Here is a 26,381-nt window from a genome sequence, read left to right as displayed (position 1 = left end):
AAAACTTTTAAAAAAAGAATCTCCACACTGAGACTTTGAAGACAAGAGTTCTTAGTTCTGGGCTCGGACCTGCAGCCAGTGTGTCACTGAACAAATGTTTTAATGCTTTTTATTGAATTAGTCCACTCAAAGAGCAGCAGGCCGGTCGATGGTCCACTCGGACTGATTGGGTAATAGCACTATTCTGCGTGGGCCAGGATTGGCAGACACCAGCGGACAGAGCTATCCTACCATTGATCGACTCTCCCCTCCAGGGCCGCTCTAATGCTAGCCTCCATCCAGTCTTTCATTTGTTTATGAAATATTGATATTGGCTGCTATCTCCTCTTGGAGATGAGATGAGGAGCTTCAGCTTGATGGAAAGAGGAGTAGTTGGGGATGTTAGAAAAAGGTTTGGTGAACTGAAAGTCCTGTTTTTTTGTTGTTTTTTTTTGCCCTGGAGCTTTGAAATCAGTTTATTTCCAGAATAACTTCATGGCTTCTTTAAAACTTTATGCCACAGCCTTTAGTCACACAAAAGAAGAAGGAAACACACATTTACCTGCTTCCTTTAATTTTTTTTTGTAAATGGTAAAAAATAAGGACCAGGGTGACCAAGAATCTGATGTAACACTTGCATTTTAACTGAGTGCAAATTGTATAAGTGTAAATACAAACTTAATAAAGCAGTGAGAATTTTCACTATTTAAAATTAGTCACCAATGCCTTTGCATGGAACTTGTAAAGCTGACAGTTCTGGTAGATCTGTATGTTGATAGCGCCCTCTTTCTGTAAACTACCTCTGGTACCATTTCTTCACTGCATTTCACTCAGAAAACCTCAATTTAACTTTCTCTTAACCACAAAAACAAGCTTACTCTGGCTCCTGTGGCTTCGGATGGACGCAGTAGATCTTGTCAGTAAATAGTTGCTTTAGTCTTCTCATAATGACAGCCAGGATTGACGGGCTACCACAGCCAGAGCCTTTTATCCATTGGGAGAGCCTCTTGGATCAATAGTTGTTACCTAAGCAGAGCCCACACAACCACTAATGAATCCACTGGCTTACAGTACAGCCTGCCACTACTCTCCATGCCTACACAGGAGAAAACCTCAGAAAGCCTTAACGCTCCTGGTGATAATAGTAAAATTACCATCCAAATAGAAAATGTAAATGGAGATTGTGTTTTTTTTTTTAAAAATGACCTGTGAAAAGGATGATCAAGCTGATCAACCTGGTGTGTTTCCAGCTTTGTTAGTCGCGTCGTGTTGTGACATTTCAGGGGTCTGTTGTCCGAGACTGGTTCTGTGGTGTGTTTGAAGGCTGAGCTCTTGTCTGGCGCACCCATCTGTCTTGTCTGCTCAGCAGTTTCTGTGGGTTTTAGCGTCGGATTAAAGCACTGATGCATCAAAGGTTGTGAAGCATGTTAGTCACCTGTCTGGGTTTTCTAATTATAAAAAGGCTTTGTGCCAACAAGGTTGCAGGCGCAGTGTTATGTGTTACAGTGGAGTCCACACACGTTTGGACAGTGAGACATCTACTGTTTTGATTTATTATTTAAAAGCACTGATGACGTGTGTGAAGAGTTTAGAATAATTTGAAGCCTTTCACAGAGTTGGATGACAATTTTGAGGCGAGGTTTCATCTCCTCTTGCATTAGAGGTCACTATGATGTTCTCTACAGCTGTAAATAAGAAAAGGGGTCCAAAGTAAAAAAAAATGTGCTTAAAATAAACCTCAAGCCTAGAAAATGAACCTGATTATTGATTGATGACGTTGGAAAATTTTGTGCTGATGGAAAACTAAAGCATTTCTCGATCAATCCAGAAATTATTAGCACTGTATGTTAAATTGATGCTTATACAATATGTGATTCAGTGGAACTGAGTTAGTTCAGCAGTGCACTTCTTTATTTAACATGATTCTTGCTTTGCTTGAAACTTGTAAAATGCTGTGGGACTAGTTTGATGACGCATATCTTACTCTTCTTAAACCAGAACAGCTCATGTTTTTCTCTCTAATGCATTTTTTCTGTATTCTGTTCATTCTTTGCACCAATGTATAAACTAAAACAGCGTGGCACAGTGGAGAAGTGGTTAACCACCGCCACACACGGGATCTCCAGTTCAAATCCACCTTCCGGCTGTTGCCTTTCTGTGTTTCCCACAGTTTGAAGCAACTAGTCCTCCAACCATACAGGTCTTGTTAAAAGACACTCAGTTAGGTTTAATGACGACTCTTCGTTGCCCCTGTGTATAAGTGTGAATGGTTGTCTGTCTCTTTGTGTGTGACCCTGTCCAGGATGGACCCCACCCCTCGCCCAGGGAGAGCTTGCACTGCAATCCTAACAAGATGAGTGGGTTAATAAAATAGATATAGGATGAATGGATGGACTCAAATAAAACTAAAGCTCCCAGCTCCATCGTTACACTCGGTGTGTTATGAGATTGAAATTAACTATGTGTTGGCCTCAAAACTATATATTAATGCAACCACTAAAGATAGTGATCATGATAACATCGTCCGTCAATGAGTGCATTAGTAATTTGGAAACTAGTATACATTTTCCTGCAGCACACAGTTTGTCTCCGCCTTAATAATTTTGGCTTTAAAAAAAGTTATATTCATAGATTTTGTTTCTCATAAACACTGCAGTTGAGCCTCATCTCTTCTCAAGCAGCTGTTTTCCACTGCATACAGAGGATGATTCAACACAGTCCACTTCCTGCCACACTGTGATGTGTATTACAGATAATAGTCGATTGATTCTGACGGGCTTGATCTATGACAGACAGAGCGAGCAGATAAATACCCTTCACATCCATTGCGATATGAAATGATGGCCATCTCCCACCCACTCTGCTCCTACACGCGGAGTTATGTGTATGATACCATCCTGCTAAGACCAGCACTTTGCTGCTCATCTGCAGGATATTACCTCAGCCAATGGCTATTCATAAACTATCAAACCAATGCTGCGGTCAGGAAATGCTGACTTCTGTGTAAATATCAATTAAATTAGTCGGGGTCCCTGTTGCTGAGGGTGCACTGCCTTCTATTAATGGGCACAGACACTAACGGTGCTGCGTAAATCACATTTGTACAAGAAAACACAGGCAGAAATTAGATTTCACATGTTTACACCTACATTAAAGGATAAAAAGAAGGCTGCCATGAGTCATGCATAGATTTTATTTATATTGATTTTCTGCATACATTTAGTAAGAACATTGAAGTTAATGTTTTATGTCTCAATATGTGATATTTCAGTATAAATGAATGTACATTTTATGACTGTTTAGCAGCAATCTGAGTAACATAATTAAGCATCACCACTTCATCACCAGGGAAAGAAGTGACTTAAAATTTCTGCAAAAAAAAAATCACTGTAGTTTTTAAATAAGCAAAACAAGAGTAGGTGTTAAGTATCCCACTAGCAAACCAATATACAGAAAAACTGTGCAAAACTACATTCTTAATTGTCACATTTTACAAAAATAAAGACGTAATCACTTCTCAGCCAAGCTGAACCAACCACGGGGTTACTGGCGCGGCACTGGTAAATGAGGTTCTCTAGTTTTAGTTCCGCATTGAGGGTTCTGAATGTGTTTAAAACACGAGGCACATCGTCGCGTCTCCAATGCCAAACTCCAGGCCCCTTGTTTTTCACGGCTGAAAAGGTAACCTCTGCGCTCCCTGTCAGAGTTATGTAGGCCAGCCTGCTGAGCAGAGACAAAATGGGAGCACAGCTCTGTAGATGCCGCCTCAGCAAAACCAGCCCTGTAGAGCTGTAGGTGCCACAGCCGAGCTACAGTAAAAGCATGGCCACTTCCATTTTTACACAGCTCGCCGTCAAAAAGAACATCTAGGTTTCTGCCCACAGTGTTAGCATTGGAAGATGGACTTCCAAGATCGATATTAATGTACATATAATGTTTATAAATCAAATATGTAAAGAGTTGAAACAACCCTGAAAACTAAGAAAAGTGTATTTGTGTTTGGCAGTAGAACTTTCCTGTTCTGTAAAATAACATGAGAATATGACTACACAGTGTGAAAATTACATTTAAGTGCTGTACTTATGTAATTTACTTTGGTATTTCCACATACGCATACATTTTAAGTTATTTTATACTCCACTGCATTTCAGAGTATTTCAAAATATTCCACTTTCTCTTCTAATGGAATGAATATAGTACTAGTTACTCTTTAAACTAACATTTGAGATATGATTAACATAATAAAAACGATGATTAAGCCTTTGGTTCCCAAACCTTTTGCCTTTTTTTGTCGAAACTCTTTGTCATGATTCAGACATCTAACACGTGCAGCAAACCTTTGTTTTTTCCTCTTTGCACCATTAATTTCCCCTGACAATGTGCCATCACCAGATTAAGGAGCACTGTTCATTAAAACTAGCTCTAATGTGACCAGCCTTTAAAATGCTGCTCTCTCACTGATGCATTAACAGTCAGACATAATATTTCTCTGAGCTAATTTTTTTCTAAATGAATACTTTACTACATACTATAGGATTCTGTATGGATTACTATGTGGGGCCTGGTGGTTCAATAGGTAGAGCATCGGGTTGGGGTGCAGAAGGCAGGGGGATCGAACTCCACCCCATCAGGTGTGGCCCCCCCCAGCCACCAAAGGGGGACGTCGGTGCTGGTCCCAAGCGCGAGTAAACTGGGAGGGTTGCAGCAGGAAGGGCATCCGGCCTAAAAACACATGCTAAATCAATGTGCGGAACACATCCCATTGTGGTGACCCCTGAAGGGACGAGCCGAAAGCCAAAAGTCGATCTATTCTGTACGGACTACTCAACGACAATACAGCTTTTTATCAATTCAACATTGTTGTGTTGATAGAATTTGCACGGTTTACATCAGGCCATCATCCAATTGACTAAATGGGGTCAGGAACATTATGACCCCAATCCAGCATCCAGACGAGTGCATCCCTACAGTAGATTCTAAGAGAGATTCAGTAGCGTCCAGAGATGGACGAGCAAGGCAAATCATAAGTATGTGATTTTACGTCCAACACTTTGCTGTAAAATGAAACATGCATCAGCTTTACTCAGAGTGCACGCATACTGCCACGTTCTTGTGTCTCGCCCAGTAGTGACAGTCTTCAGGAAAACTCCAAGCAGCTGCAGATTCTTTGTGGCGGCTGACGGCGTGAACGACAAACCCACACAGCTGCTTCTCCAATGCCTCCACCACCGCTGGGGCGTTTCCCTTCTTCCCCTCACCCTCCATCACCTGATGAATGCAGTCAAGGGGCACCGGCTGGGGTTTGGTGCTGTAGGACACTACTAGATTTATGTTGTTCACCTGGAGCACCTCAAACCAGTTCTCTCCCGCCACGTGATGAAAGTGCTTCCCTGCTCTCAAGTTTCGGTAGGTGCTAGCTGAATGGTTGATTAGCCGCACAGACCAACTGACCCAATCATACTTTTTAACTAAGAACTCTAGAAGCTGCTGAGTCGTATCTTGCAGATTCTCTTCTTCCTTTTCTTGCAGGAGGTGCTGGGCATCTTGTTTTGCTTGCTGTGGGAAGGCTGTGGTGCAGGACTCTATGACTATTTTCATTCTGGACTCTACTTCTTCAATTTTGCTGCTCCACTCCTGGATCTTCTCATCTTCTCCATCTTGGCCCTGGGTTAATGCACAATGACCTAGCAGAGCAATCAGGCCCAAACAGAAGAGCTCCTTCATGCGGACACAGAAATCTTCCAGGAGACGACGGTTCCTCGCCACATACCTGCAAAGCAGAGCAACCATGAACTTCACATTTAAGGTATTCACCTGATGTTTATACCATAGAAATGTATAATGGGGGGCATTTGAATAATCCATAAAGATGAGAACCATGAGAGCTGAAGTTTTATATATATTTTATATATATATAAATGGGACTAAAGATAATTTACCTTTCAACGACCTTTAAAACTGATTCTCCAAAGGTGTTGGTCCCCATCAGAGCATCATACAACACAAACAGGTTCTTCTCCCCTCCAGTTTTGGCAAAGTGCTCCTTGAAAAGCCTGGTCTTCACCTCCCTGAACTGCTCTTTTGCCTCCAAGATGTCCATATACTTCCGAAACTGATTCCTAATGTTCTCCTCCACCGAAAAGTACTGCGAGTCCAGTCTCCCCTTCTTGATCTCACAGTCGATGTCTTCCAGTTGGGCGGAGAGCACGTCAAGCTTGTTCCTCACAGTCAGGAACTGTTCTTTGACATAGAAAACCTCTTTGCTGTGGACATTGTCTAAGGCCAGGCGGAGAACTGGAGCGGCAGCTTCACAGAGAGGGAAGAGCTCGCCCACAGCGCTGGCAAGTACCTCGGCCCCCCTCTCAAACATGTCCATCACTGCCTCGATGGCCTCCTTCTTCTGAGCCACAACCCTTTCCAATGAACTGGACATGTTCTGAGATACGGAAGGAACAAAGTCGTGAATAAACCTTGGGAGGAAGGACCAGAAAAGATCAAAGTCTACATATTTTTGAAAGTATTAATGGAGAATTCACTCTTTAAATTGTTTTTGATCCTTGAATTCTATGAACTCTGGGAACAGTGGTTTTCAATCTTTTTGGTTTGTGAATCCTTAAATAAGTATGTGTGTATGTTAGCAGTCCGACCAAAAATTAATTTTCCTTTCTAACTTTGATTTGATTATTTGGTAGGGATCCGGAATGAAATGGCTTTTTGAATAGTTTCAATCTTTTCACCAAAAAAAAAAAAAAAAAAAAAAAAAACCAGTTAAGAATATGAACATGCACGTTCATACTTTATTGAAGTAGAACAGTGTGTTAAGCAGCTTCTCAACATATTCTCCCTCATAGACCATTTTCACTATTATAAACATAAGCTTATACATTATTGATGATGCTCGACCCTGTAACACCGTTTAAAGTTAAAGTTTAAATAGGCCATATCTAAAAACATATCTCCCTTTTTATGTTTGGGGATGAATGTCACACTCAAAATCAAGATTTAAATGTGACTTTTGTTTTTTAGATTCTAATTTTCACACAAACAGATGCAGGTAAACAAAATGGATGCTTGGGATGCCTGAATGACACAAATGTCCTTGGGTTTGCGCAGGACTTGTTTCACAAAAGTGCAGACCCAAACTAAACAGTGATTTGAAGAAAAAAAAAATCTCCTCATTCTTGTTGCAACCGACATGGACGAATAATCACGTCCTCATAGTTCAGACGTGTTTCTGTGTAGGACCCTACAAGCTGCGTCACCCAACTCCTCGACAAATTAAAGTCGAGATTTCTTTTTGTTTTGTCATTCAGTCTTAAAAATACCCTCTGATTTGCAATTTTCAAAGTGGAGAATGGCGAAGAAACTAATTCTAAACTTATGAACGCAAACTCTGCACATTTAAAAACCATTATTTAAGAAAATGGATTTGTCAACACTGCAGAATCTTGTCATGCGCAACCAAACGAAGATCAGCAGGAAGGGCTTTTTACGCACAGCTCCCCTCGGAGCATCGGACACACCTTACAGCATATTCGGATGGAAGATAAAGACATTCAATGACAGATTTTTTACTGTACCTCAGATGAATTGTCCTGCTTCTCCTTCACGCCCGATTAAACAAGTTTTCCCTTCTTTTTCTTCAAGTTAGAGAATATTCCCACGGTTCTCTCATTCGCTGTGGCGCTAAAGAGGGATCCTAAACGCGAGAGAAGATGCGCACTCAATATCTGCAAAGGAGAGCGAGAGAGAGAGAAAGCGAGAGGGGAGGAGGTAGTGGGTTCAAACAGAGCGCAAACTGCAAGAGGGATCCATTTTATATTCAGTCTTCATGCCTCAAGAAAGGGCGATTTAGTCTCTTCTCATCACAACAGAGCTACATTTAAATACTTTAGCTGAAAATTATTTCTCCACATATGTTCGTGTTGTGTTTTGGGGAAGGTCTCACGCACACTTGGCGCAAATGTCTCTTCGCCATACTGCGCTTCAGTCGTCGTGAACATTTAGGGACCCAAACTTGAGGTAAGGCGATTGGAAAACAGCTTTTTTTTCTTGTTCTTTGTACAATAATATCAGATCTTTACATTTATTTATTTTTTACCATTTTACTGTGGTCGTTTCTAAATAATCAGAGAATGAGCTGTAGCTCACAGCTCCTAGTAGAAGTAGCCTACACATTGTAATTAGATGTAGAATAGATTATATAAATAGCCAGATGATGATTTTATTGTTTCGGGGGGTAAATATGAAAAGCTCACGGTGTTTGTAACTGGCCCCGACGTGCGTCACGCCACCCCAGAGAGGTTTGTCATAAATGTAGACCTTAAAAGCGCATGTTTTAACAGTCCTATGACTTGATGACGATAAAATTATAGTCCATCTTAGATCCTCATCTCACCGTCATCTGTGCGCAAAAATACGATGGTCCCCTGTGAGCGCCCAAGCTGAACGTCCCCTCACCAAAAAAAAAAAATCATTACGCAAAATGTTTCCGCTTCAGCGCACATTTCAATGTCATATGTTCTTGAAACGTCTCTTACATTTGTGAATTTGACATTTTGTTCAGGTGAAAATGGATGCCCATAAACGAGCTGCTGTCATGAAGACAAAAAAAACGAGGGACGTCGGCGGTTTAGAGACGCGCATCGTGCAGACAGCATTTCAGGTAAGCACCTCTTTTTCTTCTGCATTTCAGAAGCTTGAAATGCACATTTTCCTGTTTGGTTCCCCCGACTCTGAGCTGTAAGCACGAACCTGTTCAGCTGGTTAATGATGGAGGAGGGCCATGAAAGAAGTGCTGAACCTTATCTGTAAGCGTTTGTTTTTTTCAGCATCAGGTAAATTCCTGTCTTCCTTCCTTTTTTTTTTTATCCTTTCGGCTTATCCTGTGAGTTCATAGTCGCCACAGCGGATCATTGTCCGCATGTTGATTTGGCACAGTTTTTACGCTGGATGCCCTTCCTGACGCAACCCTCCCCAGTTTCTACCGGGCTTGGACCGGCACTGCTTAGCTGGGGATGGGAATTGGATTTTAGGGGTTCAGTGTCTTGCCCAGTTTGACACTTCGACAAATAGCCGTAGTGTCTCAGACACTGACCTTTACTTCGTTGTAATCCTCTAAATTAGTCGCACTTGCTTTACGCACAGTGCTTAGAAGAAGTGTTTTGTACCAAACACAACCATAAGCAACCTTTAATTCCTCGTCAGTTTGAAAGTGCCGACGTGATGCTTCACTCCTTTTGGGCCCTCGGGGACTTCAGTGGAAACAGGTGCAACAGTGAAGCAAGTGAAGTCGGGTCGCCCCCTGGTGCACATATCGGTAAACACTCCTCGCTGATTTCCTCCCTACACAAACTTAATAAAGGAAATAGCTCAGATTTTTGGAGCCCAGCAGCACTGACTGTATATAAAAGGAAACCAGAATTTGTGGGCTGGGACTGTAGTGGCAATATATTAGGAAGTGGTTCTAATGTTTAGATTCTTGCACTTAAAACAAAAGTGGCTAAAACATTAGATATGTAATAAATTGCACTCCACTAGAAACACACAGCGGATTTATTTACTTTCTGACCATTTCAATTTAAAAATGGAGAAATTAAAACCTTGTAAATGTGGAATTCATGACAGCTGCCATATTGGATTGCAATAAATTGTGCAGGTTATGTGGCCGGTCTTCTTCTTCTTCTTTTCCTTTGGGCTGTTCCCTTTCAGGAGTCGCCACAATGAATCATGTGCCTCCATCTAACTCTGTCCTCTGCATCCTCTTCTCTCACACAGACTAACTTCATGTCCTCTCTCATTACATCCATAAATGTCCTCTTTGGTCTTCCTCTAGACCTCCTGCCTGGCAGCTCCAACCTCAGCATCCTTCTACAGATATATTCACAGTTTCTCCTCTGAACATGTCCAAACCTCAATCTGGCCTCTCTGACTTTATCTCCAACACATCTAACATGAGCTGTCCCTCTGATGTCCTCATTCCTGATCCTGTCCATCCTCGTCACTCCCAAAGAGAACCTCAACATCTTAAGCTCTGCTACCTCCAGCTCTGCCTCCTGTCTTTTCTTCAGTGCCACTGTCTCTAAGTGGAACAACATCTCTGGTCTCACCACCGTCTTGAACACCTTTCCTTTCATTCTCGCTGATACTCTTTTTATCACACAACACACCTGACACTTTTCTCCACCCGTTCCAACCTGCCTGCACTCGCCTCTTCACCTCTTTTCCACACTCTCCGTTGCTCTAAACTGTTGACCCTAACTACTTAAAGTCCTGCAACTTCTTTACCTCTGCTCCCTGTGACCTCACCGTTCCACCTGTGTCCCTCTCGTTGACACACATGTATTCTGTCTTGCTGCAGCTAAGCTTCATTGCTCTGCTTTCCAGACCCACCTCCACCTTGAACTCCTCTGTCACACCTACAGCTCACCTCACCACAGTCTTACAGCTCTCATACATGTCCTGCACCACTCTAACACTCCAGACGTCCTCATACAATACCACAGCTCCTCTCTCGGCACCCTGTCATATGCTTTCTCTAAATCTACAAAAACACAATGCAACTTCTGCATCAGCATCCTCACAGCAAACACTGCATCTGTTGGACTCGCATGAAACCATATTGCTGCTCACAAATGTTCACCTCTGCCCTTAGTCAGAAACTCCACTGCCACCTCTCCTAGACACTTTCATACCTATATGTCATGGACCAACTGCCTTTTCCACTCTTCATCATCCTCCTCACTTCACTTTTACTAATCTTTGCTACTTCCTGCTCCACACCAGTCACCTCTTCAACTCTTCGTTCATTTTCCTGATTCATCAACTCTTCAAAGTTCTCCTTCCATTTTCCCATTACACTCCTGGCACCCTAACCTGCTGCACATCCTTCCCATCTCTATCTCTTTGTCTGGCCAACCTGTACAAATCCACCTCTCCCTCTTTAGTGTCCAACCTAACATACAAGTCCTCATATGCTCTTTGTTTGGCCTTTGCCACCTCTACCTTCACCTTACGCTGTATCTCCCTGTACTCCTGTCTACTCTCTTCAGTCCTATCAGTGTCCCACTTCTTCTTAGCTAACCTCTTTCTCTGTATACACTCCTGAACTTCCTCGTTCCACCACCAAGTCTCCTTGTCCACTTTCCTCCTGATGACACACCGAGAACCCTCCTACCTGTCTCCCTGATCACATTAGCTGTAGTGGTCCAGTCATCTGGAACCACCTCCAAACCACCCAGAGCCTGTTTCAGCTCCTCCCTGAAAACTACACGACATTCTTCCTTTGTCAACTTCCACCACTTCGTCCTCTGCTCTGCCTTTTTCCTCTTCATCTTCCTCACCACCAGAGTCATTTTACACACCACCATCCTGTGTCTTCTGGCTACACTCTCCCCTACCAATACTTTGCAGTCACTGATCTCTTTTAGATTTTTGACATAAGATGTCGTCCACCTGAGTGATTCTACCTCCGCTCTTATAAGTTACCCTATGTTCCTGCCTCTTCTGGAAGAAAGTGTTCACTACGGCCATTTCCATCCTCTTTGCAAAGTCAACTACCATCTGACCTTCTGCGTTCCTGTCCTGTAGACCAAACCTGCCCATCACAGTCTCATCACCTCTGTTCCCTTCACCTACATGCCCATTGAAATCTGCAATGACCACTCTCTCAGCTGTGGGATGCTCTGCATCACTTCATCTAACTCACACCAGAATTTCTCCTTCTCTTCTACCTCACATCCTACCTGTGGGGCATAACCACTAACAACATTGAACATCGTGCCTTCAATTTCCAGTTTCAGACTCATCAACCTGTCTGATACTCTTTTAGCCTCTAGAACATTCCTCACACACTCCTCTTTCAGGATAACTCCTACTCCATTTCTCTTCCTATCTGACCCATGGTAGAACAACTTGAACCCTGCTCCTAAGCTTCTAGCCTTGCTACCTTTCCACCTGGTCTCCTGGACACACAGTATGTCCACCTTCCTTCTCTGCATCATGTCAACCAACTCTCTAACCTTCCCTGTCATAGTCCCAACATTCAAAGTCCCTACTGTCAGTCCTACACTCTTCTCTGTCCTCTTCTCTCTGCCTACGAACACACCTTCCTCCTCTCCTTCTTCGACCAACAGTGGCCCAATTTCCACTGGCAACAGCCCGGGTGGTGGTCGTTGTTACCCCAGGCCCCGACTGATCCAGTATGGAAGTCAGATCTGGTGTGGAAGTCATGATTAGCATGTTTAATTTGGCCCTTCCTGACCCAACGCTCTGCATTTATCCAGACTTGGGACTGGCACAAGAAGACACTGGCTTGTGTCCCCTTGTGGTTGCATATCCGTAGGGACACAGGGTGTTACATGAAACAATATGCAATACAATCAAAAACACAGGGCCAAACATTTCACCTGTGGACAGATAATTAACCATTATTCTGCAGATACTGTATGCCAGCTCCCACTCTTCTGAGAAGATTTTTGAAATGATTTAGGAACTTGAATTCAAACCCAAGATATGCAGTCAGATGCTGGTTTTGGGTGGTAGGACCTTGTACACAGTTGCACATAAATTTTATCCTGAAGATGTTACAGAGACTTGAGGTTAGAAATCTGTGCAGGCCACAAAAGGTGTTTGGCATCGAATGGAAAAAAAAAGAAATAGTTGCAATACTGATTTATGTACAAGGTAACTGCCATGTTAAATCAAGGGCTTCCAAAAATTGATGCTGCAAGGGGGTTAGAGACCTCCTACAGCTTTGGAAACCTAGTTAACAAGAACACATAATTTAATGCTCAAACACTTGCTTTATTTTTAATATAAATCCTGCATTATTATTATTTTGTCCTTTCGGCTAGTCCTGTGAGTTCAGGGTCGCCACAGCTTTTGGCACAGTTTTTACCCTTTGCCCTTCCTGACGCAACCCTCCCCAATTTCTACCGGGCTTGGACCGGCACTGCTTAGCTGGGGAGGGGAATGGGCTGTTAGGAGTTCAGTGTCTTGCCCAGAGACACTTTGACATATAGCCAGGACCGGGGATCAAACCACCGACCTTGTGGTCTGTAGACGTCATTACTTTGGAGTATTTCTGAACATTTGTATTTCAGTTTTTATTATTTGTGTAGAAATAACTTCTCCAACTCAGCAATATTCACTCAGGTTTATTCAGAGTGGTGCACATACAACCATGTCTCAAAGCTCCTTAACAGCAAAGGCAACATTCACATAGTATATGACATTTAAAAAAGCATCAATAATAGGTTCTTATACATTTCCTCCATTACAACAGCATTTTGACTTTAGCCTAGACTGAATCTGCTGTAACAATTAGAGATCAAACTGTTCAGTACAGATTTGTGTATTTAAAGGATTGTGGTTTAGACCTCAGTAAAACATTACATAGATATAAACTAATGATCAAATGATGTTTAGGAACATGTTTAGTCTACTTTTCTATTTACCAACAGTCCGAACCATCCCAATGCAGCAATTGCTATAACAAAAAAATTACACATTTACAAACATTGTAGCATTTATACAATTTAATACAATATTGTACGTAAATGATAAAGCAAAAAACAAAACAAAATCCATAAAAAAAAAAAGGACAACACAAAACTCATAGCACATCTAGGCACTGTTGGTCAGATGATGAAGTGCAGGAGAAAGGCATGAAGGGTCAAAAGCATCTTGATGCTGAGGCTTAACTGGGAAAAAACGCTTTGAGGTTCTAAACTATGATCGAACCAATGATAATTATATTTATATATTACAAAAGTACTTGGTGCGTCTCCTGCATATAAAACAATAGTGGAAGGTTCCTTCTGAAACATATCAAATTCCTGTAGGGACACATACCTCAGTTGTGTGTAGAATAAACAAAATTTGTGAGTTGTGAAAATGGAAGCACATATTAATCCACTGGTTTATTTGAACTCATGCCAAATTATATTTATATGTATCCTGCGGTAGTCAAGTGTTTAATTTGCCAGATGTAGTGTTGCTTACAATCAGATTTAAATTACTGTTGACTGTTAGCGTTTCAGTTTTGAACTGGAAATGAAGAACAGCAGCATCAGATGTTAGTGTAAATGTAGACTGCATTTAGTGCTTGGCAGCAACAAGTAGGCATAGTGTAGCATAAATAAGAAGCCTGCAGTGTTTCCGGGTTTTCAATACATTCATTACTCTGAAAACTTTGGGTGTTCCTTGCTTTGGTTTCATTTACTCTGTAATATTATAGATATTTCTAACTTGACTGAAACATGAAAACAGGTGCACCCCCTTTAACAGTATAAGCAAAAGATGATGGATGGGCTTTCATAGCATCCCCTCTAGTGGTAACATGTTCATATGACAGGACGGTACTTCAGTGAGTATGTAGCATTTCACTATTCCAACATACTCACGTCCTTGTAGTGTAATACATGTATTTACCAGGACTACAATAGTTGTCAAATATTTTCACAAAGTGCATAATTGCTGGGATACATTGCAATATCACACACCAACGGCATGTTCATTTATGTTTACGCGTTGGTTACAGGTGTGTGATATTTTGCATGATATATGATGTCATTTATTTCCATTCATAGCTCACATTTAGATTTTAGTGTATTGTTTAGTTTTTAGTGTAGATTTAAGAATAACTGTAGTGATCCCACAATCACAGTGCTATTCAGATTTACCACATATATGTAAATATGAGCCCACTGTTATGTGGTGCCAATGGGAAACCATCATACATACATACAACAGTTGTCTTCACCTAAACCAAGGTAGAAAATACATCCTGAAAGACAACCTCACTCAGTTTGGACAATGGGAGTATTTTTAAAATGAGACATTTTGGTGCTCATTGATACTTGAGATTTTCAAGCAGTAAAACACAGTTACTAAGTGCAAATACGGAGAGAAAAAGCTAAGACGAGGGAGCAACAGAAGGAATGTGGACATGTGAGTCCTGACTATGAATGAACAGCAGCAGTAGAGAGGGAAAAAGGTCTTCCTCACGCTTCTTGTTCATTTGCATTTACAAAGAGCCTCTTGCATCTTCTCTTGCACGTGCTCCATCTTCTCTGCCCACTCCTCGCTCAAACTCTCCTCGTCGTCTCCGATGATGGCGGCGTAGCCCATGAGGGCGATGAGGCCGATGCAGAACAGGTAGGTGAGACGTGTGCACAGTCGCTCCATGGTGAGGCGGTCACCCTGTGAGTGCTTCATGTAGACCTCCAAGATGGGCCTGCTGAAGAGCTTCGGTTTACCCACCACGCCATCGTAGAGCGTGTGCAGGTTCTGGTCTCCCATGTCATTGGCGTAGCTCTCCTCAAAGTCTTCCTTCTTGCGCTCGCTGTGCTCCGGACGTGCCTCCACCATGTCCATGAACTTTCTGAACTGGTTCTTCAGGTTCTCTTCCACCTGACAGTACTGGCCGTCCAGCGTCTCCTTCTTGATCTGTACCAGCGTGTTGCGATTCTGCTGTGAGATTTTTTCTAGTGCCCGGTTGACTGACCCGAACTCGCGTTTCAGGGTGCGGATGTCTTCATCATCAACGTGGTGCAGCACCACCCGGATCAGAGAACCGGCTATGCCAAAAATGGGGTTAACCACGGCTGCTGCTGAGGAGATGGTGGCTACACATTCGAGCACTTTGATCAGGCCCTGCTTCACCTTGGCCCGGTCCTCGACAATCTCCTCGTCCATCGTGATCGCCCGGCGGTGCAGATGTTCAGGGCACTGGGTAAAGATGTTAAAGTGATTAATGAAAAAGGAAAATTATTTTACAGTAGATGCTGCCACATAACTGGGCAATGTTCTAATGAATATTCCAACATATATTCCAAACTGATTGTGACAGAGATCTGATAGGTTAAAAAGGAGTTAATCTTACATCAAAAATCTTTTTCAGCTCACGCAGAAGTCTGTCTTTTTCAGGTGAGGAAGTGGTGCCTTTGATTCCTAGAAGAAAACACAGAGATTCAGACACAAGAAGCAAAACAAACGTATCCAGCACAGAACATGCAAAGCGCTGATGTTGGTTCATTACATCTCCCCGAACCAGGAAGTGAACCAATTTTCTCTCTGGTTTTCAGCAGTGAAGCAGTTAACGGCCCCTCCTTCTCTGTGACACAGCTCACTTCAGCACTGCAGCCTTTCAGCACCAGCTGGCTCGCTGTGTGTTTCTATGGACTGAGACGATAGCTCCTCAGCAGCAGCAGCAGCTGAATGTGAACGGCATGGGAAGCTAGGAGCAGCTAATGGGTGGGGTTTAAAGAAACTCTAGCTGCAGTTCAACTGGAAAACAAACATGTCACGACTGACTGAGCTGTAATACTTGTTTGCTACATAATATGAGCTGCTATACATATTTTAACATGCTCTCAAGCCAGTATAGAGGGTTAAATTGGAGGTTTACAGTTTAAACTGTGTGAGCTAACAGACTGCTGAAGACTACAAGAGTAAAAAGTCTGACACCAGGTCTGTGTCTTTGGTAAAACGGGATTATCCAGCTCTGTTCTTCCAGCAACAGAAGCATGATGTAATACAGTAACATTCGCCACGAAGCTAAATTTAGTTCAAGGGCTCAAGGCAGCTTTAACATAAATGGAAAAGAGGGTGAATATGTTAAGTGTCCTCTTCTACACCTCTGTGACATGAGAACCACATCTCTCTGTGATTACACCAAGAGTGTTTTACTGACAACAGGGGGCAACACAGCTCGTGAATCAGGCCTGTGAGAGAGACGCACGTAATGAAACATTTTTCCATTTTGCTTTTAAGTCTTTTTAAATACTTGTGTCGACCAGAGGGGGCAGTAATTTATCTGTATTAACAACTACACCCATATGCTGCTTCATCTGATTTCAGCACCACCACTATGGACTGAAAGCACTGATGTTCAGGAGCCAGATTTAACCCTTTAGCTTCAGGTTAATGTTAAATTATACTTTTAAAAGCCTGTAACTAGCAAAAGACTATTCGTTATTTGATTTTTCAAATTTGTATTTTGCATCACATATTTTCAGTGTTTAAACGCAAAACAATCTGCTTTGCCCATCAATGTCTTTTATTGTTTAATTATCAATAAGTGATATCAAATAACTAATTTTTTTATTCCCTTCTCTTTCAGACAATGTTTTACAGGTGAACCACTCTATGCCTCCACACAGTACTGCAAACTGCAGGAGGCGATGCAGGTAATGAAAGGGTTAATTATTTTTTTTTTGGTCAAAAACTGCTTTTGAAACAAAACTACTGAAAAATAACATTTTCTTTTCGAGCAAGATGAAAACATTCTGAGCTAAACTTAACGCGAACGGATGCATAACATCTGAAGGCATTTGACAACCCTTTATAGGAGCACGTAGTTACTAACAATGTATTAAACCCTTTGAGCAAATGCAACAACTCTTACATTGTCCCAGATAAATTCCATAACAAGAGAGCTTCATTTTTGTGAGATTGTTTTTAATTTGTTTTTTTTTTTGCAACTTAAAAGAAACAGTGATTTTTTTTTACAAATTGAATGTTATAACATTAATAAAAATCCAAAGTAAGTGCATTCAATTGTAACCAATCACAGCTGCTGTTGAAAGCCTCCCTGTCACTGCTCGCTGACAGCATGGCCTCGGCAGAGGACGCAACACTCCCACGTCAGAAAGTCTTGGCCTAAAGTTGTGGCTCAGTGACTTCTGTATTATTGTGCATCTACATATAAACTACCTATAGTAAGATACAGAGTTTCGATCTCTGATGGGAAACAACATTGGACCGTGTTTTGTTTTTGTTTTTTGGGAAATAGAGCAGCTCTGTCTGTCTAATCAGGAAGTGTCAGGCTGCTCTCACCTGTTTCCCAGCAGCGGAGTGGCCATCTTGAATGTTTTCTGTAATCACAGCAATGCTAGGCTAATCCGAATTTACACGTTTTTTATCCCAGAAATATCTTACAAAAGTACACAAGTTATATATTTGTGGCTTATTTGAGTGATTCTTTGTCCCGTTTGCTCACAGTTTGCTCTTTGTATTTACAGACCACATCCTGTGTGGCAGTTTGAAGTCTGTTTGAAGAAAATACACCCTTGAGCCTAATGCACATCAAACAAGTACTATGCTAATGACAACTTACAACAAGGAAGTTTCATCCGTAGTTCTACTGTGTTTGTAAGTACTACACCAAGCAAAACAGTTTAGGGCCATGCACTGGCCTTCTCCATAGCTATGGCTCCCCCTAGCCGCCCTTCCATATTTCCTTGTTAATGCACACCATAATGCTCTGACCCTCCCTGCCCAATCATACTTTAAAGGCACCAAAATTCACCTGAAAACCTCAACTTTCCAGTCCAAATGTGCAGTATACCGTCTTTATCTGCCTCTAAGCCACCATCTGGCACCATTGGCCACAGCAGAACAGGGGATTTCTTACCTTTTGAGAGTTAGCTCTGCCTATAGTTCCCTCTCTGAAGTCCCAACCTCGACAGCCTCCTTCTTCTTCCCAGCAATCCCTGCAAAAAAGGACACTTCCATGTTAGATGAATATGTAGGGGTGATCAAATTGGACTAGGCCATTTATAAAGACCTCAGAGCACCCAGAATGACCCAAAAAGGCAATTTGGGCCCCAAATACACATAAGGCCCAAATTGCCATTTTAAAAAAACATATCAATGGCTTAAAACACCAAAGCCCCCTCCTCATGTACACTCAGAAATACCCCTATGTTTTCCACTTATTTTGGCTTATCCAATAGTCGTACTGTTCAGACTGAACAGCGATTGTAAGTCAGTGCGCAGCTGAGCTCTCATTGACTTTCATTTGCGTTTTGTGCCATTTCCAAGTCCTGGAGCATCTCTGGGAGACAACAAAAGGTCCATTGGTGGAATTTAGGAGTCAAAGAGACCATCTTCTTATTGACTGGAGCAAAAAGATCCAAGGAATTATTTTCAATAGCGCAGAACCCAAAGACGCAAACGGGGAAGCCTTTGATCTAAAAAGACATTGCCAAAATGGCACAGTTGTATCTAAAGGCAAAGAGAGCTCTCCAAAGGCTCCAGGAGAAAAATCAGAAGTCTATCCATCTTAAAAGATAATTATTATAATAATCTTTTCGGAATACTTACAGTTGTATTGAAAAATTAAGACTGAACTCAAAGAATATCGAATTCAAAGGCAGGACCAAACGACAAAATTGTACCAAATGGCGCACTGGGAATACAGAAAAGTAAGTTAATAATTTTATATATTTAAACTATTATTAACTTGGAAATATATATATTCAGTGCTGAAAGCCTGCAGCACACCGCACAAATTAAATTTATCCTCTATTAACCTATTAAGCGAAGAAAAACCGGAGCCAACGCACCTGTTCAGTGCGCCAAAGTAGTCCTGCCACGAGCCATAGACTGGTCCTTTATCCAGAGCTGAACAGATAAAAATCCCATAGCCTATGGTAGCACAATAAACAAAACAAAACGTGGAGGTTATTTATACACGAACAAAACTGAGAAAACTTGAACTCCCGGATGGGGGACTGACTGCGCCGGCGGTTGAAGCTGTTTTCCCCTAAATGAAACGCCATGCAAATGATGTTGGCAGCTGTCGTTAAAGGACACTCCTGTTCCCCTCACAGCCCAACTGGTGTCTGTGTTAATTACAACAGCACAGATAGTCACATATGAGTTGGGCGTTTGCCTCCCTGCGTGTCCAGACCTGAGACTCCAGCCGGTCAAAGACCCCCCATCCCCTGTGTGAAACAGCCAGCCCCGGGCAAAAGAAACTCACGAGAAGCCTTGACGTCCTTACTATCTATAGTGGAAAATAAAATACACAATGTAAATGAAAAGCCTCCGTTATTTGCTCGTAACGCTTGTCCACTGCCCACATTTACGCTCCGACAGGCGCATCATGTGCAGCCTTTGTTCAGCACACAGCCGGAGCTGCAGCCGGACGCACGCCTGTCCTCTTTGTGCATTTGCCGCAGCAGTTGTCAAACAGATCATATTTCAGACTTGAGTGACAGACCCATGAATACTCTGTCCTGAATGACGCTGCTCCACCACACGTGTAAGAACAGCTGTATGTCGATCTGCGGTCAATGTGCGTAATGTGTAGGCTTCAGAGGGACAAACAGCCTCTGTTGGGAGACGTGCTGGTTTTTTTTTTTCAAAGCTTTGGGGCATAAAAATTGCTCTGTTGACTGCTTGAAAGCAACAATAACGAGGCCCGGAGGCGCTGACTATAAACACAGAGACAAGAGGCACAGTCATCCATTTCTCTTTTGGATGGATTATTCCGTTTCATTTTTTTCTGTGACTGAATAATCCATCTCTCTATTCGCTGTAGTAGCCCTGTTTATCTGGATAAAGCTAGTGGCGGACTCAGGGTGTCAGGGAGGGGCAGGGGTTTAAAGGGCACCTGGCATCGGCAAACAGCGATGCATGATGGGCTAAAAGCCTACATCAATTTATCATGTTTGCTTTATTGCAAGCACATCTTACAGGGAACATTTTAGTTTTGTTCCACTGTGAGGACACTGTTGAAGACAAACTATCAGGTTTTCTTTACTGTATCCTAAGGGGCACTTTTTTGCATTTGCTCCAATATCGGGTTTTACTAATGGGGATTTATATACATTTACTCTACATTGGACGGACCTCAGAGGGCACTTTTGCAGTATTTGGTTTGCCTAATGATATAATATTGATTTTTAGTATGAATTGAATGAATGCATATATTGCCAAGTTTAATATTAAACATGTTTTCATGGTACTGTGCGGCTGATTGTACTGTGAATAATTTAAAATAAATTAGAAAAGGAAACGCTGTCTTTTTATTGTCTACATAGACTTGGATTACATTGTGTGTATCACTTCATGGAATAAAATTTTTTAAAAATCCAGTTTTCTCTGAAATAAAAGCCAGTTTTCGATTCAACAGTATATTTAAATACTGAACACCTGTTATCACTAACAAAGATTTTGAGCTCTGACCTTTATCCAATAGACCGTACCGATGCTGTACTTGTAGTTACATAGGGTGGACTCGAGGGGCGCTGTTAAACGTGTGCTGCTGTTCCTTCGCTTAGCATTTTGCACAGGCCTGCACTGCACCACAGAGGAATAAAGGGAGTCAACAAGAAATGAGAACCCTGATGTGATTGCATTGCTGTCCTCAAGATTTCAGTTACAAAGAAACAATTCTAACTTAAAACCCAGGATTAAACTATTTGGATAAGATCAGAAAAACTGAGACAAACCCCATTGTACAATTTGTATTTATTAATATACAAGTACAAATCGACCCAAAATACAGACATTTACATGATACAGTTTTTGACGTAACATGGCTAACTATTAACAATAAATGCACTATCTATCAGCTGCACATTATTCCTCCATTGTTGGTGTGAGATCCTCCTGAGTTTGGTCCCCGTCTTTCTACAAATGGCTCTTTATTCGGAAGTAGGTGTCCGAACTGTGTGGGGTCGGTCCGGGGGCGAGCTATCTTTCGAGCATAGTACCTCCTGGATGCAGCCCTCCACGCTTCCCTCTGTAGCATCTGAGACTCTTCGGGTAACTCGGATATAAGCGTCCTCCTCCTTTTATCCACAAAAGAGATGGGTTGTGAATATTGAGAAGCTGCAATGTGGGAAAAGGGGACAGGGCGTGAAGGGTCTGCCTGCTGGCGCGCTATTTTCCGGGCATAATACCGCCTGGAAGCAGCTCTCCAGGCGGCTCTCTTCAGTCTCTGGGCCTCCTCCGGCAGCTCAGACATAGGCACACTCTTCTTCTTGTTCCTGAGGAGGTGAATACGGGGGAAAGAATCACTCACATGGTTTAAAGTTAACAAAGCACTACAAATGTATTTTGTTTTTTTTCTGATGTATTCAAGTACTGCATACTAAATCCACCCAAACAATTCCATGCAGATACGCGTCTGGCTTTACAAACATAGTAATGTCCCAGTGTTAATTGTGTGATAAAATTAAATTGTATTAATTAGTACAGTTGTAATGTGCCTATTTTAACCATACAAACGCTGAATGGCTCCAGTTGTTATCAACTGACCCATGCTGCTGCTTGTCTTTGTCACATGCCACTAGTGTAACTAACCAGCAATGTTCCAGGCAAAACCTCAAAGTAGAAGAGAGTAGATTGTTCTTCAATATCAACATTTAAAAAAATAGTTTTTCATCACTAGATTGTATCAACACATTTCACATTTGGGGAAGTGTTGAAGTAATTGCATATTATTAGTTGATCATTTTATGGCAATGGATATTTTTGCACTCAAATATTATGTTGTGCACACTTTTTAAATTATTATCAGTCCTGTTTATTGATAAGTGTGCTTTCACGAAAATCTGAGTTTGAAGACATATATTTTTGGACTACAATTCATTCTGGTCAGCAGGATACTGGATCTGTATCAGAGTTTTTTCTAATCTGAAACTGGAGTGAAACCCACTGTATGCTTCATCTTATAGTGGAATCGAAACGTTCCCAACTGGATCTCAGCCTGTTGCTGAACTTCATCACAACAGAAATGCATAAAGTTCAGCTTCTCCTGTCATGCTGCCGGGCTCCTTTTGTTCCTGCCGTGCAAAGCAGAGCGCACAGAGCAACTGCACCTGGTTTGACTCAAAATGAATGGCAGCTGATTCTGGCCAAGGGAGATGTAATATAGAGCTGCTGCCAGCAACTGTCATTTCAGATAAATAATGTCCTGTCATTAACTGCTGTGATGGAAATGCATTATGCAAGTATCGCATTACAATGTTTACATATTGGTTAAGTAGCCACAAAAAACCTAAATGCATTATGGGACTTTGGGTGGACCAAGTAGTGTGTGTAGACCACAAATTTGTGCCACATGTATATCCATGCAATAAATCACCTCAGGTGTTCTGCCTCTGTGATTTGCCGTCTGCTAGGCTCTGCTTGAGGTCTCTCCCTGAGCTTTTTTGTGTCCCCGTTGTCCTGTTTTTCTAAAGAAGTAAAAAAATAAAATAAACAAGGAACAGTGCCACGCAATCCCACATGCTAAAACATTTTTACAGCGATGCCACACGTATACTGCAGTTCAGGCTTTTCTCCATCTAAGGCTATTACAGGGTCTTCTTTGATAACAGTGCCAAAACAATACTATGTCAACGTTTGTTGAATAAATGCATATTTCTTTCATTTAACAAAACAATCCATATGCAGCAGTGATTAATTCAAGAAACCATGTTCCCTATGAAGTACATAATTTAAAATTTCAAAATGATAATTAGGGCAACTCTGACTAAACAATAGGTGGATGCTAAACCAGTATTCTGAAGAAACTTTCTGATGCTTAACAGTTTCTGAGGTTCAATCTACATGTCCCTCTAATGTGTAAATATTCATATATGTTAGTAATGTATCCTACCATGACTTACTTTTTACACTTGGACCCTCTTTGTCCTGGCATGGACTGCCTCTGCTCTCTTGATTCTCTCCGAATCTCTCTTCACTCATTTCCCACTTGATCGTGACTGCGTCCGTATCACAGGGCTCTTCTTTGACCACAAGACTGCTGGGAGACCGAGGGAAATTCCTGGACACACCTGAGGCCTCTGAGGAGTGGGAGGTGCAGGTCTGGTCTAGACCCACTCTACTGGGGGATGATGGGAAAGCTGACTCGTGGCTTTGGGAGGAGACATGTGACGGGGGTCTTGCAAAAACACCCACTGTGGAGAAACAGGACAAAAATAAATAGTACAATACACACACAATAATAAATTTATATAAACACTAAGTTTCTAAATGAATTTGTCTTCAAACATGTAAATACAGCTTATTTACCTTATTTTGAAATGGCAAAATGATATAGGTTGAAAACTGATTTTTATAGGCAGTGCTTTGTCGTATTTATTCTGGGTGTACTCATTTCATTTATCATCATATTGTGTTATTTCATTTGGTATTAATTTTTTAGTTTTTTTTTTTAGGGAGACAATGTTTACATCTTGCCGTGGACTGCATATGAAAAATTAGCCTTTTTGGCTAATTCTGGTATCCCGGCTGAAATGCTCATCGGAACACACTGTCCATGCCAAATAAACCAATCAATAAATAAATACAATTGATAAGACGTTATATCAGAATTGATAGATTGATTGATAAAAAAGCTGAAAGAACATTTATACTAGTTGTCTATTAAATATTATGCTTTCAATAAACACATTTGTGTTGCTCCTTTTGCCATTTTAAAATTGGGGGATGCAACTTTTGCAGCCAAACGTATGTTCAGGTTTTAAAATGTTGTCTGGGAAAAACAACCTGTTTAAATAAGTCAACTCGGGCTCTGGAACTTAGGATTCATTGATCGGGATATTGGTTTTTATTTGCAGTCCTACATAGAAACATTCTTTAATTTATGGGGTTCTAAATATATCATTTAACAAAAGCACAGCAGCATTTATACACAGTAATTATTATGTCATGACAAAATGTAATTAATCTTATTAGTAATATATTAAGTACAACATTGGCAAACGCTGTCTGGTTCCAAATGTGAGAATTTGCTGCATTGCTCACTTCTACATCATTGTTGAATAAGATGGTCTCCAAATGTAAGACCAACCATGGTGCAAGTCAACACACTGCCCATTTCTGTGGCTTTTACAGGATTTTAGAAAACTAGGATCTGTTCATATATAGCTCATATAACAAGAAATAAAATATTTCTCACCTGATGTAATACAAAATACTTCAGTTTCTGCATAGTGTCATCTGTGTGCAGCCCAGTTTGTGAAATTGCAAACTTTAGTAAGTTTGTACAGGGTGTGTTTCATTACATGAAAAAAAAACAAAAATGGAAAACGGGTGGATTATTGAATCAGTATTAGCAAGCAACGATTATTTTCAGAATTGATTCATCAATAGTTTTGCAAATTGATTTAGTTTATAAAATATCACTTAATTGGGAAAACAAATGCATATCGAAAAGAAAAGCAGCTGATTCTCTTAATTTATAGACTGGAAAGAAATTGAAAAAAGAAAAGTGACTTAAGTATTTCAGTGCCCTCTCTCTCCAACCCTGAACATTTCTGTATTTATAACAGAGATAATATCTTTGTTTACTTACATGAGATGCTCATTTCACACTCCGGCTGCCCAGCGGTCACCTCGGCGTCACTGCAGCTTGGTTCGAGCCCGATCTGCTCTCGGATCCCTCGGTCACTGCAGCTTTGTGCCCCGGCGTGGCTCCGCGGCTTTCTAAGCAGCCCGCAGGTGCATCCCTGTCGGCGGAGCACCTGCAGATCGCGCTCGATCTCCCTCAGCCTGCACTCCAGCCGCTGGATCTCTTTGTCCCTGTCGCCCACCATCCGCTGGTACTCGTGAGTCCTGGCGCTGTTAACACCGTACAGCACGTTTACTATGGAGTCTATCGCCAGGCGGATCGCGTTTTCCACCACCAGAGCTTCCTCGTCGCGTAGGTGTGGGTGCAAAGTTCTGTTTTGGACCAAATTCATGCCTGAAATCGAGATGTGTCGATGTCAGCAAACTGTGCGAAAACAGCGCGTAGCTCAGGATGCTAGGCGAGCTGACACTGCGGTTCACTGGAGACACCTGCCCGCACACGCCCCCGTCATAAAAGCCACATTTAACACGCAAATCGAAGCAATAAAGTTAAATACTAACACACTAAACAGATGACACGCTTGTATTGCTCTAACGCTGCTTACATCCACTGCACCGGAGACGCAGGTTTGCTTCCTGCGACGTTCAATTCTTCGGTACAGACGTCTGTCGGTAGATGCTGGTCCAGGGGCCACAGCGCCACCTGGTGGCTGCTACGCCTGCTTACACCGAGCGTCAATAGTGAATATGTAAACCGATTTCCAATTATCATATAGTAGTAGTTTATTAGCACTATTAACTTTATCTTAACGCCAGTCCTGATGCTGCATTTCCTTTAATTTCATCACATTCACTTTGTTGTGATTTCTATTTCATTTCATTTCCCCAGCACTTTTCAATTTGTTTTGTTTGGGTTATTTTTTTAAAATGTTTTTTTAATACAATTATTCCGTCAATTTTATTTTAGACCTGTGATCACATGAAACGTTATTATATTCAAAATTGGGAAAATGTATGAAAAAATAACCCCAAAGGTTGGATTTTATTATGCCACCAATTTACTGGTAATGCAAGAGGATAATACACGGATGTACAGTGGCAGCCAAAGGAAAAGCAAATGTGCTGTAAATCAGTAAACAAAGGACAATAATATTTTCCATGGAAACATTTTAGCCTAATAACTATAAGGTCTACTAACAATGAATATGAATACATTTTATAAAGTAAAAACAAATATGAATATAAAGTTACTTTTAAAAATTACTGAATGTTCAATGAAAAAGTGGAGTCTAGAGAATAATTAT

General features: G+C 41.5%; 3 protein-coding genes and 1 long non-coding RNA gene across 4 annotated transcripts; 1 reads left to right on the top strand and 3 right to left on the bottom strand.

The window, feature by feature from the left end:
* Positions 1 to 3,147: 3,147 nt before the first annotated feature.
* Positions 3,148 to 7,698, bottom strand: LOC137130299 (protein rapunzel-like). Its single transcript, XM_067510244.1, has 3 exons — positions 7,560 to 7,698; positions 5,919 to 6,415; positions 3,148 to 5,749 (listed from the first exon to the last, which is right to left on the bottom strand). The coding sequence occupies exons 2-3, from the start codon at positions 6,410 to 6,412 to the stop codon at positions 5,059 to 5,061; spliced, it is 1,185 nt and encodes a 394-aa protein (XP_067366345.1). The 5' UTR covers positions 6,413 to 6,415; positions 7,560 to 7,698; the 3' UTR covers positions 3,148 to 5,058.
* A 165-nt stretch (positions 7,699 to 7,863) lies between these two features.
* On the top strand, positions 7,864 to 18,585 carry LOC137130301 (uncharacterized). Its single transcript, XR_010914831.1, has 4 exons — positions 7,864 to 8,001; positions 8,546 to 8,644; positions 17,105 to 17,171; positions 18,006 to 18,585. It is a non-coding gene; the product is annotated as an uncharacterized lncRNA (long non-coding RNA).
* LOC137130300 (protein rapunzel-like) lies at positions 13,121 to 18,476 on the bottom strand. The gene is made up of 3 exons (XM_067510246.1): positions 18,398 to 18,476; positions 15,866 to 15,933; positions 13,121 to 15,711 (listed from the first exon to the last, which is right to left on the bottom strand). Exon 3 carries the CDS (start codon positions 15,676 to 15,678, stop codon positions 14,998 to 15,000), a length of 681 nt encoding a protein of 226 aa, XP_067366347.1. The 5' UTR covers positions 15,679 to 15,711; positions 15,866 to 15,933; positions 18,398 to 18,476; the 3' UTR covers positions 13,121 to 14,997.
* Positions 18,586 to 21,224: 2,639 nt separating the features above from the next.
* On the bottom strand, positions 21,225 to 25,752 carry LOC137130298 (uncharacterized). The gene is made up of 4 exons (XM_067510243.1): positions 25,082 to 25,752; positions 23,391 to 23,681; positions 22,865 to 22,955; positions 21,225 to 21,764 (listed from the first exon to the last, which is right to left on the bottom strand). Exons 1-4 carry the CDS (start codon positions 25,467 to 25,469, stop codon positions 21,344 to 21,346), a joined length of 1,191 nt encoding a protein of 396 aa, XP_067366344.1. The 5' UTR covers positions 25,470 to 25,752; the 3' UTR covers positions 21,225 to 21,343.
* Positions 25,753 to 26,381: the final 629 nt, after the last annotated feature.

This window comes from Channa argus, chromosome 7 (genome assembly GCF_033026475.1).
Source record: "Channa argus isolate prfri chromosome 7, Channa argus male v1.0, whole genome shotgun sequence".
NCBI lineage: Eukaryota > Metazoa > Chordata > Actinopteri > Anabantiformes > Channidae > Channa > Channa argus.
The sequence above is the reverse complement of the archived record's forward strand: the minus strand, read 5'-3'. Positions and strand labels throughout refer to the sequence as shown.

Excerpts from the sequence above, each read along its gene's own strand:
- LOC137130300 (XM_067510246.1), bottom strand. The coding sequence starts at position 15,678 with ATGGACGAGGAGATTGTCGAGGACCGGGCCAAGGTGAAGCAGGGCCTG.
- LOC137130299 (XM_067510244.1), bottom strand. The coding sequence starts at position 6,412 with ATGTCCAGTTCATTGGAAAGGGTTGTGGCTCAGAAGAAGGAGGCCATC. Across the intron at positions 5,750-5,918 it reads GTTTTAAAGGTCGTTGAAAG|GTATGTGGCGAGGAACCGTC; the intron begins GTAAATTATCTT and ends TCTGCTTTGCAG.
- LOC137130298 (XM_067510243.1), bottom strand. The coding sequence starts at position 25,469 with ATGAATTTGGTCCAAAACAGAACTTTGCACCCACACCTACGCGACGAG. Across the intron at positions 23,682-25,081 it reads GTGTGAAATGAGCATCTCAT|TGGGTGTTTTTGCAAGACCC; the intron begins GTAAGTAAACAA and ends GTTTCTCCACAG. Across the intron at positions 21,765-22,864 it reads ACAGAGGCAGAACACCTGAG|GAACAAGAAGAAGAGTGTGC; the intron begins GTGATTTATTGC and ends TCACCTCCTCAG.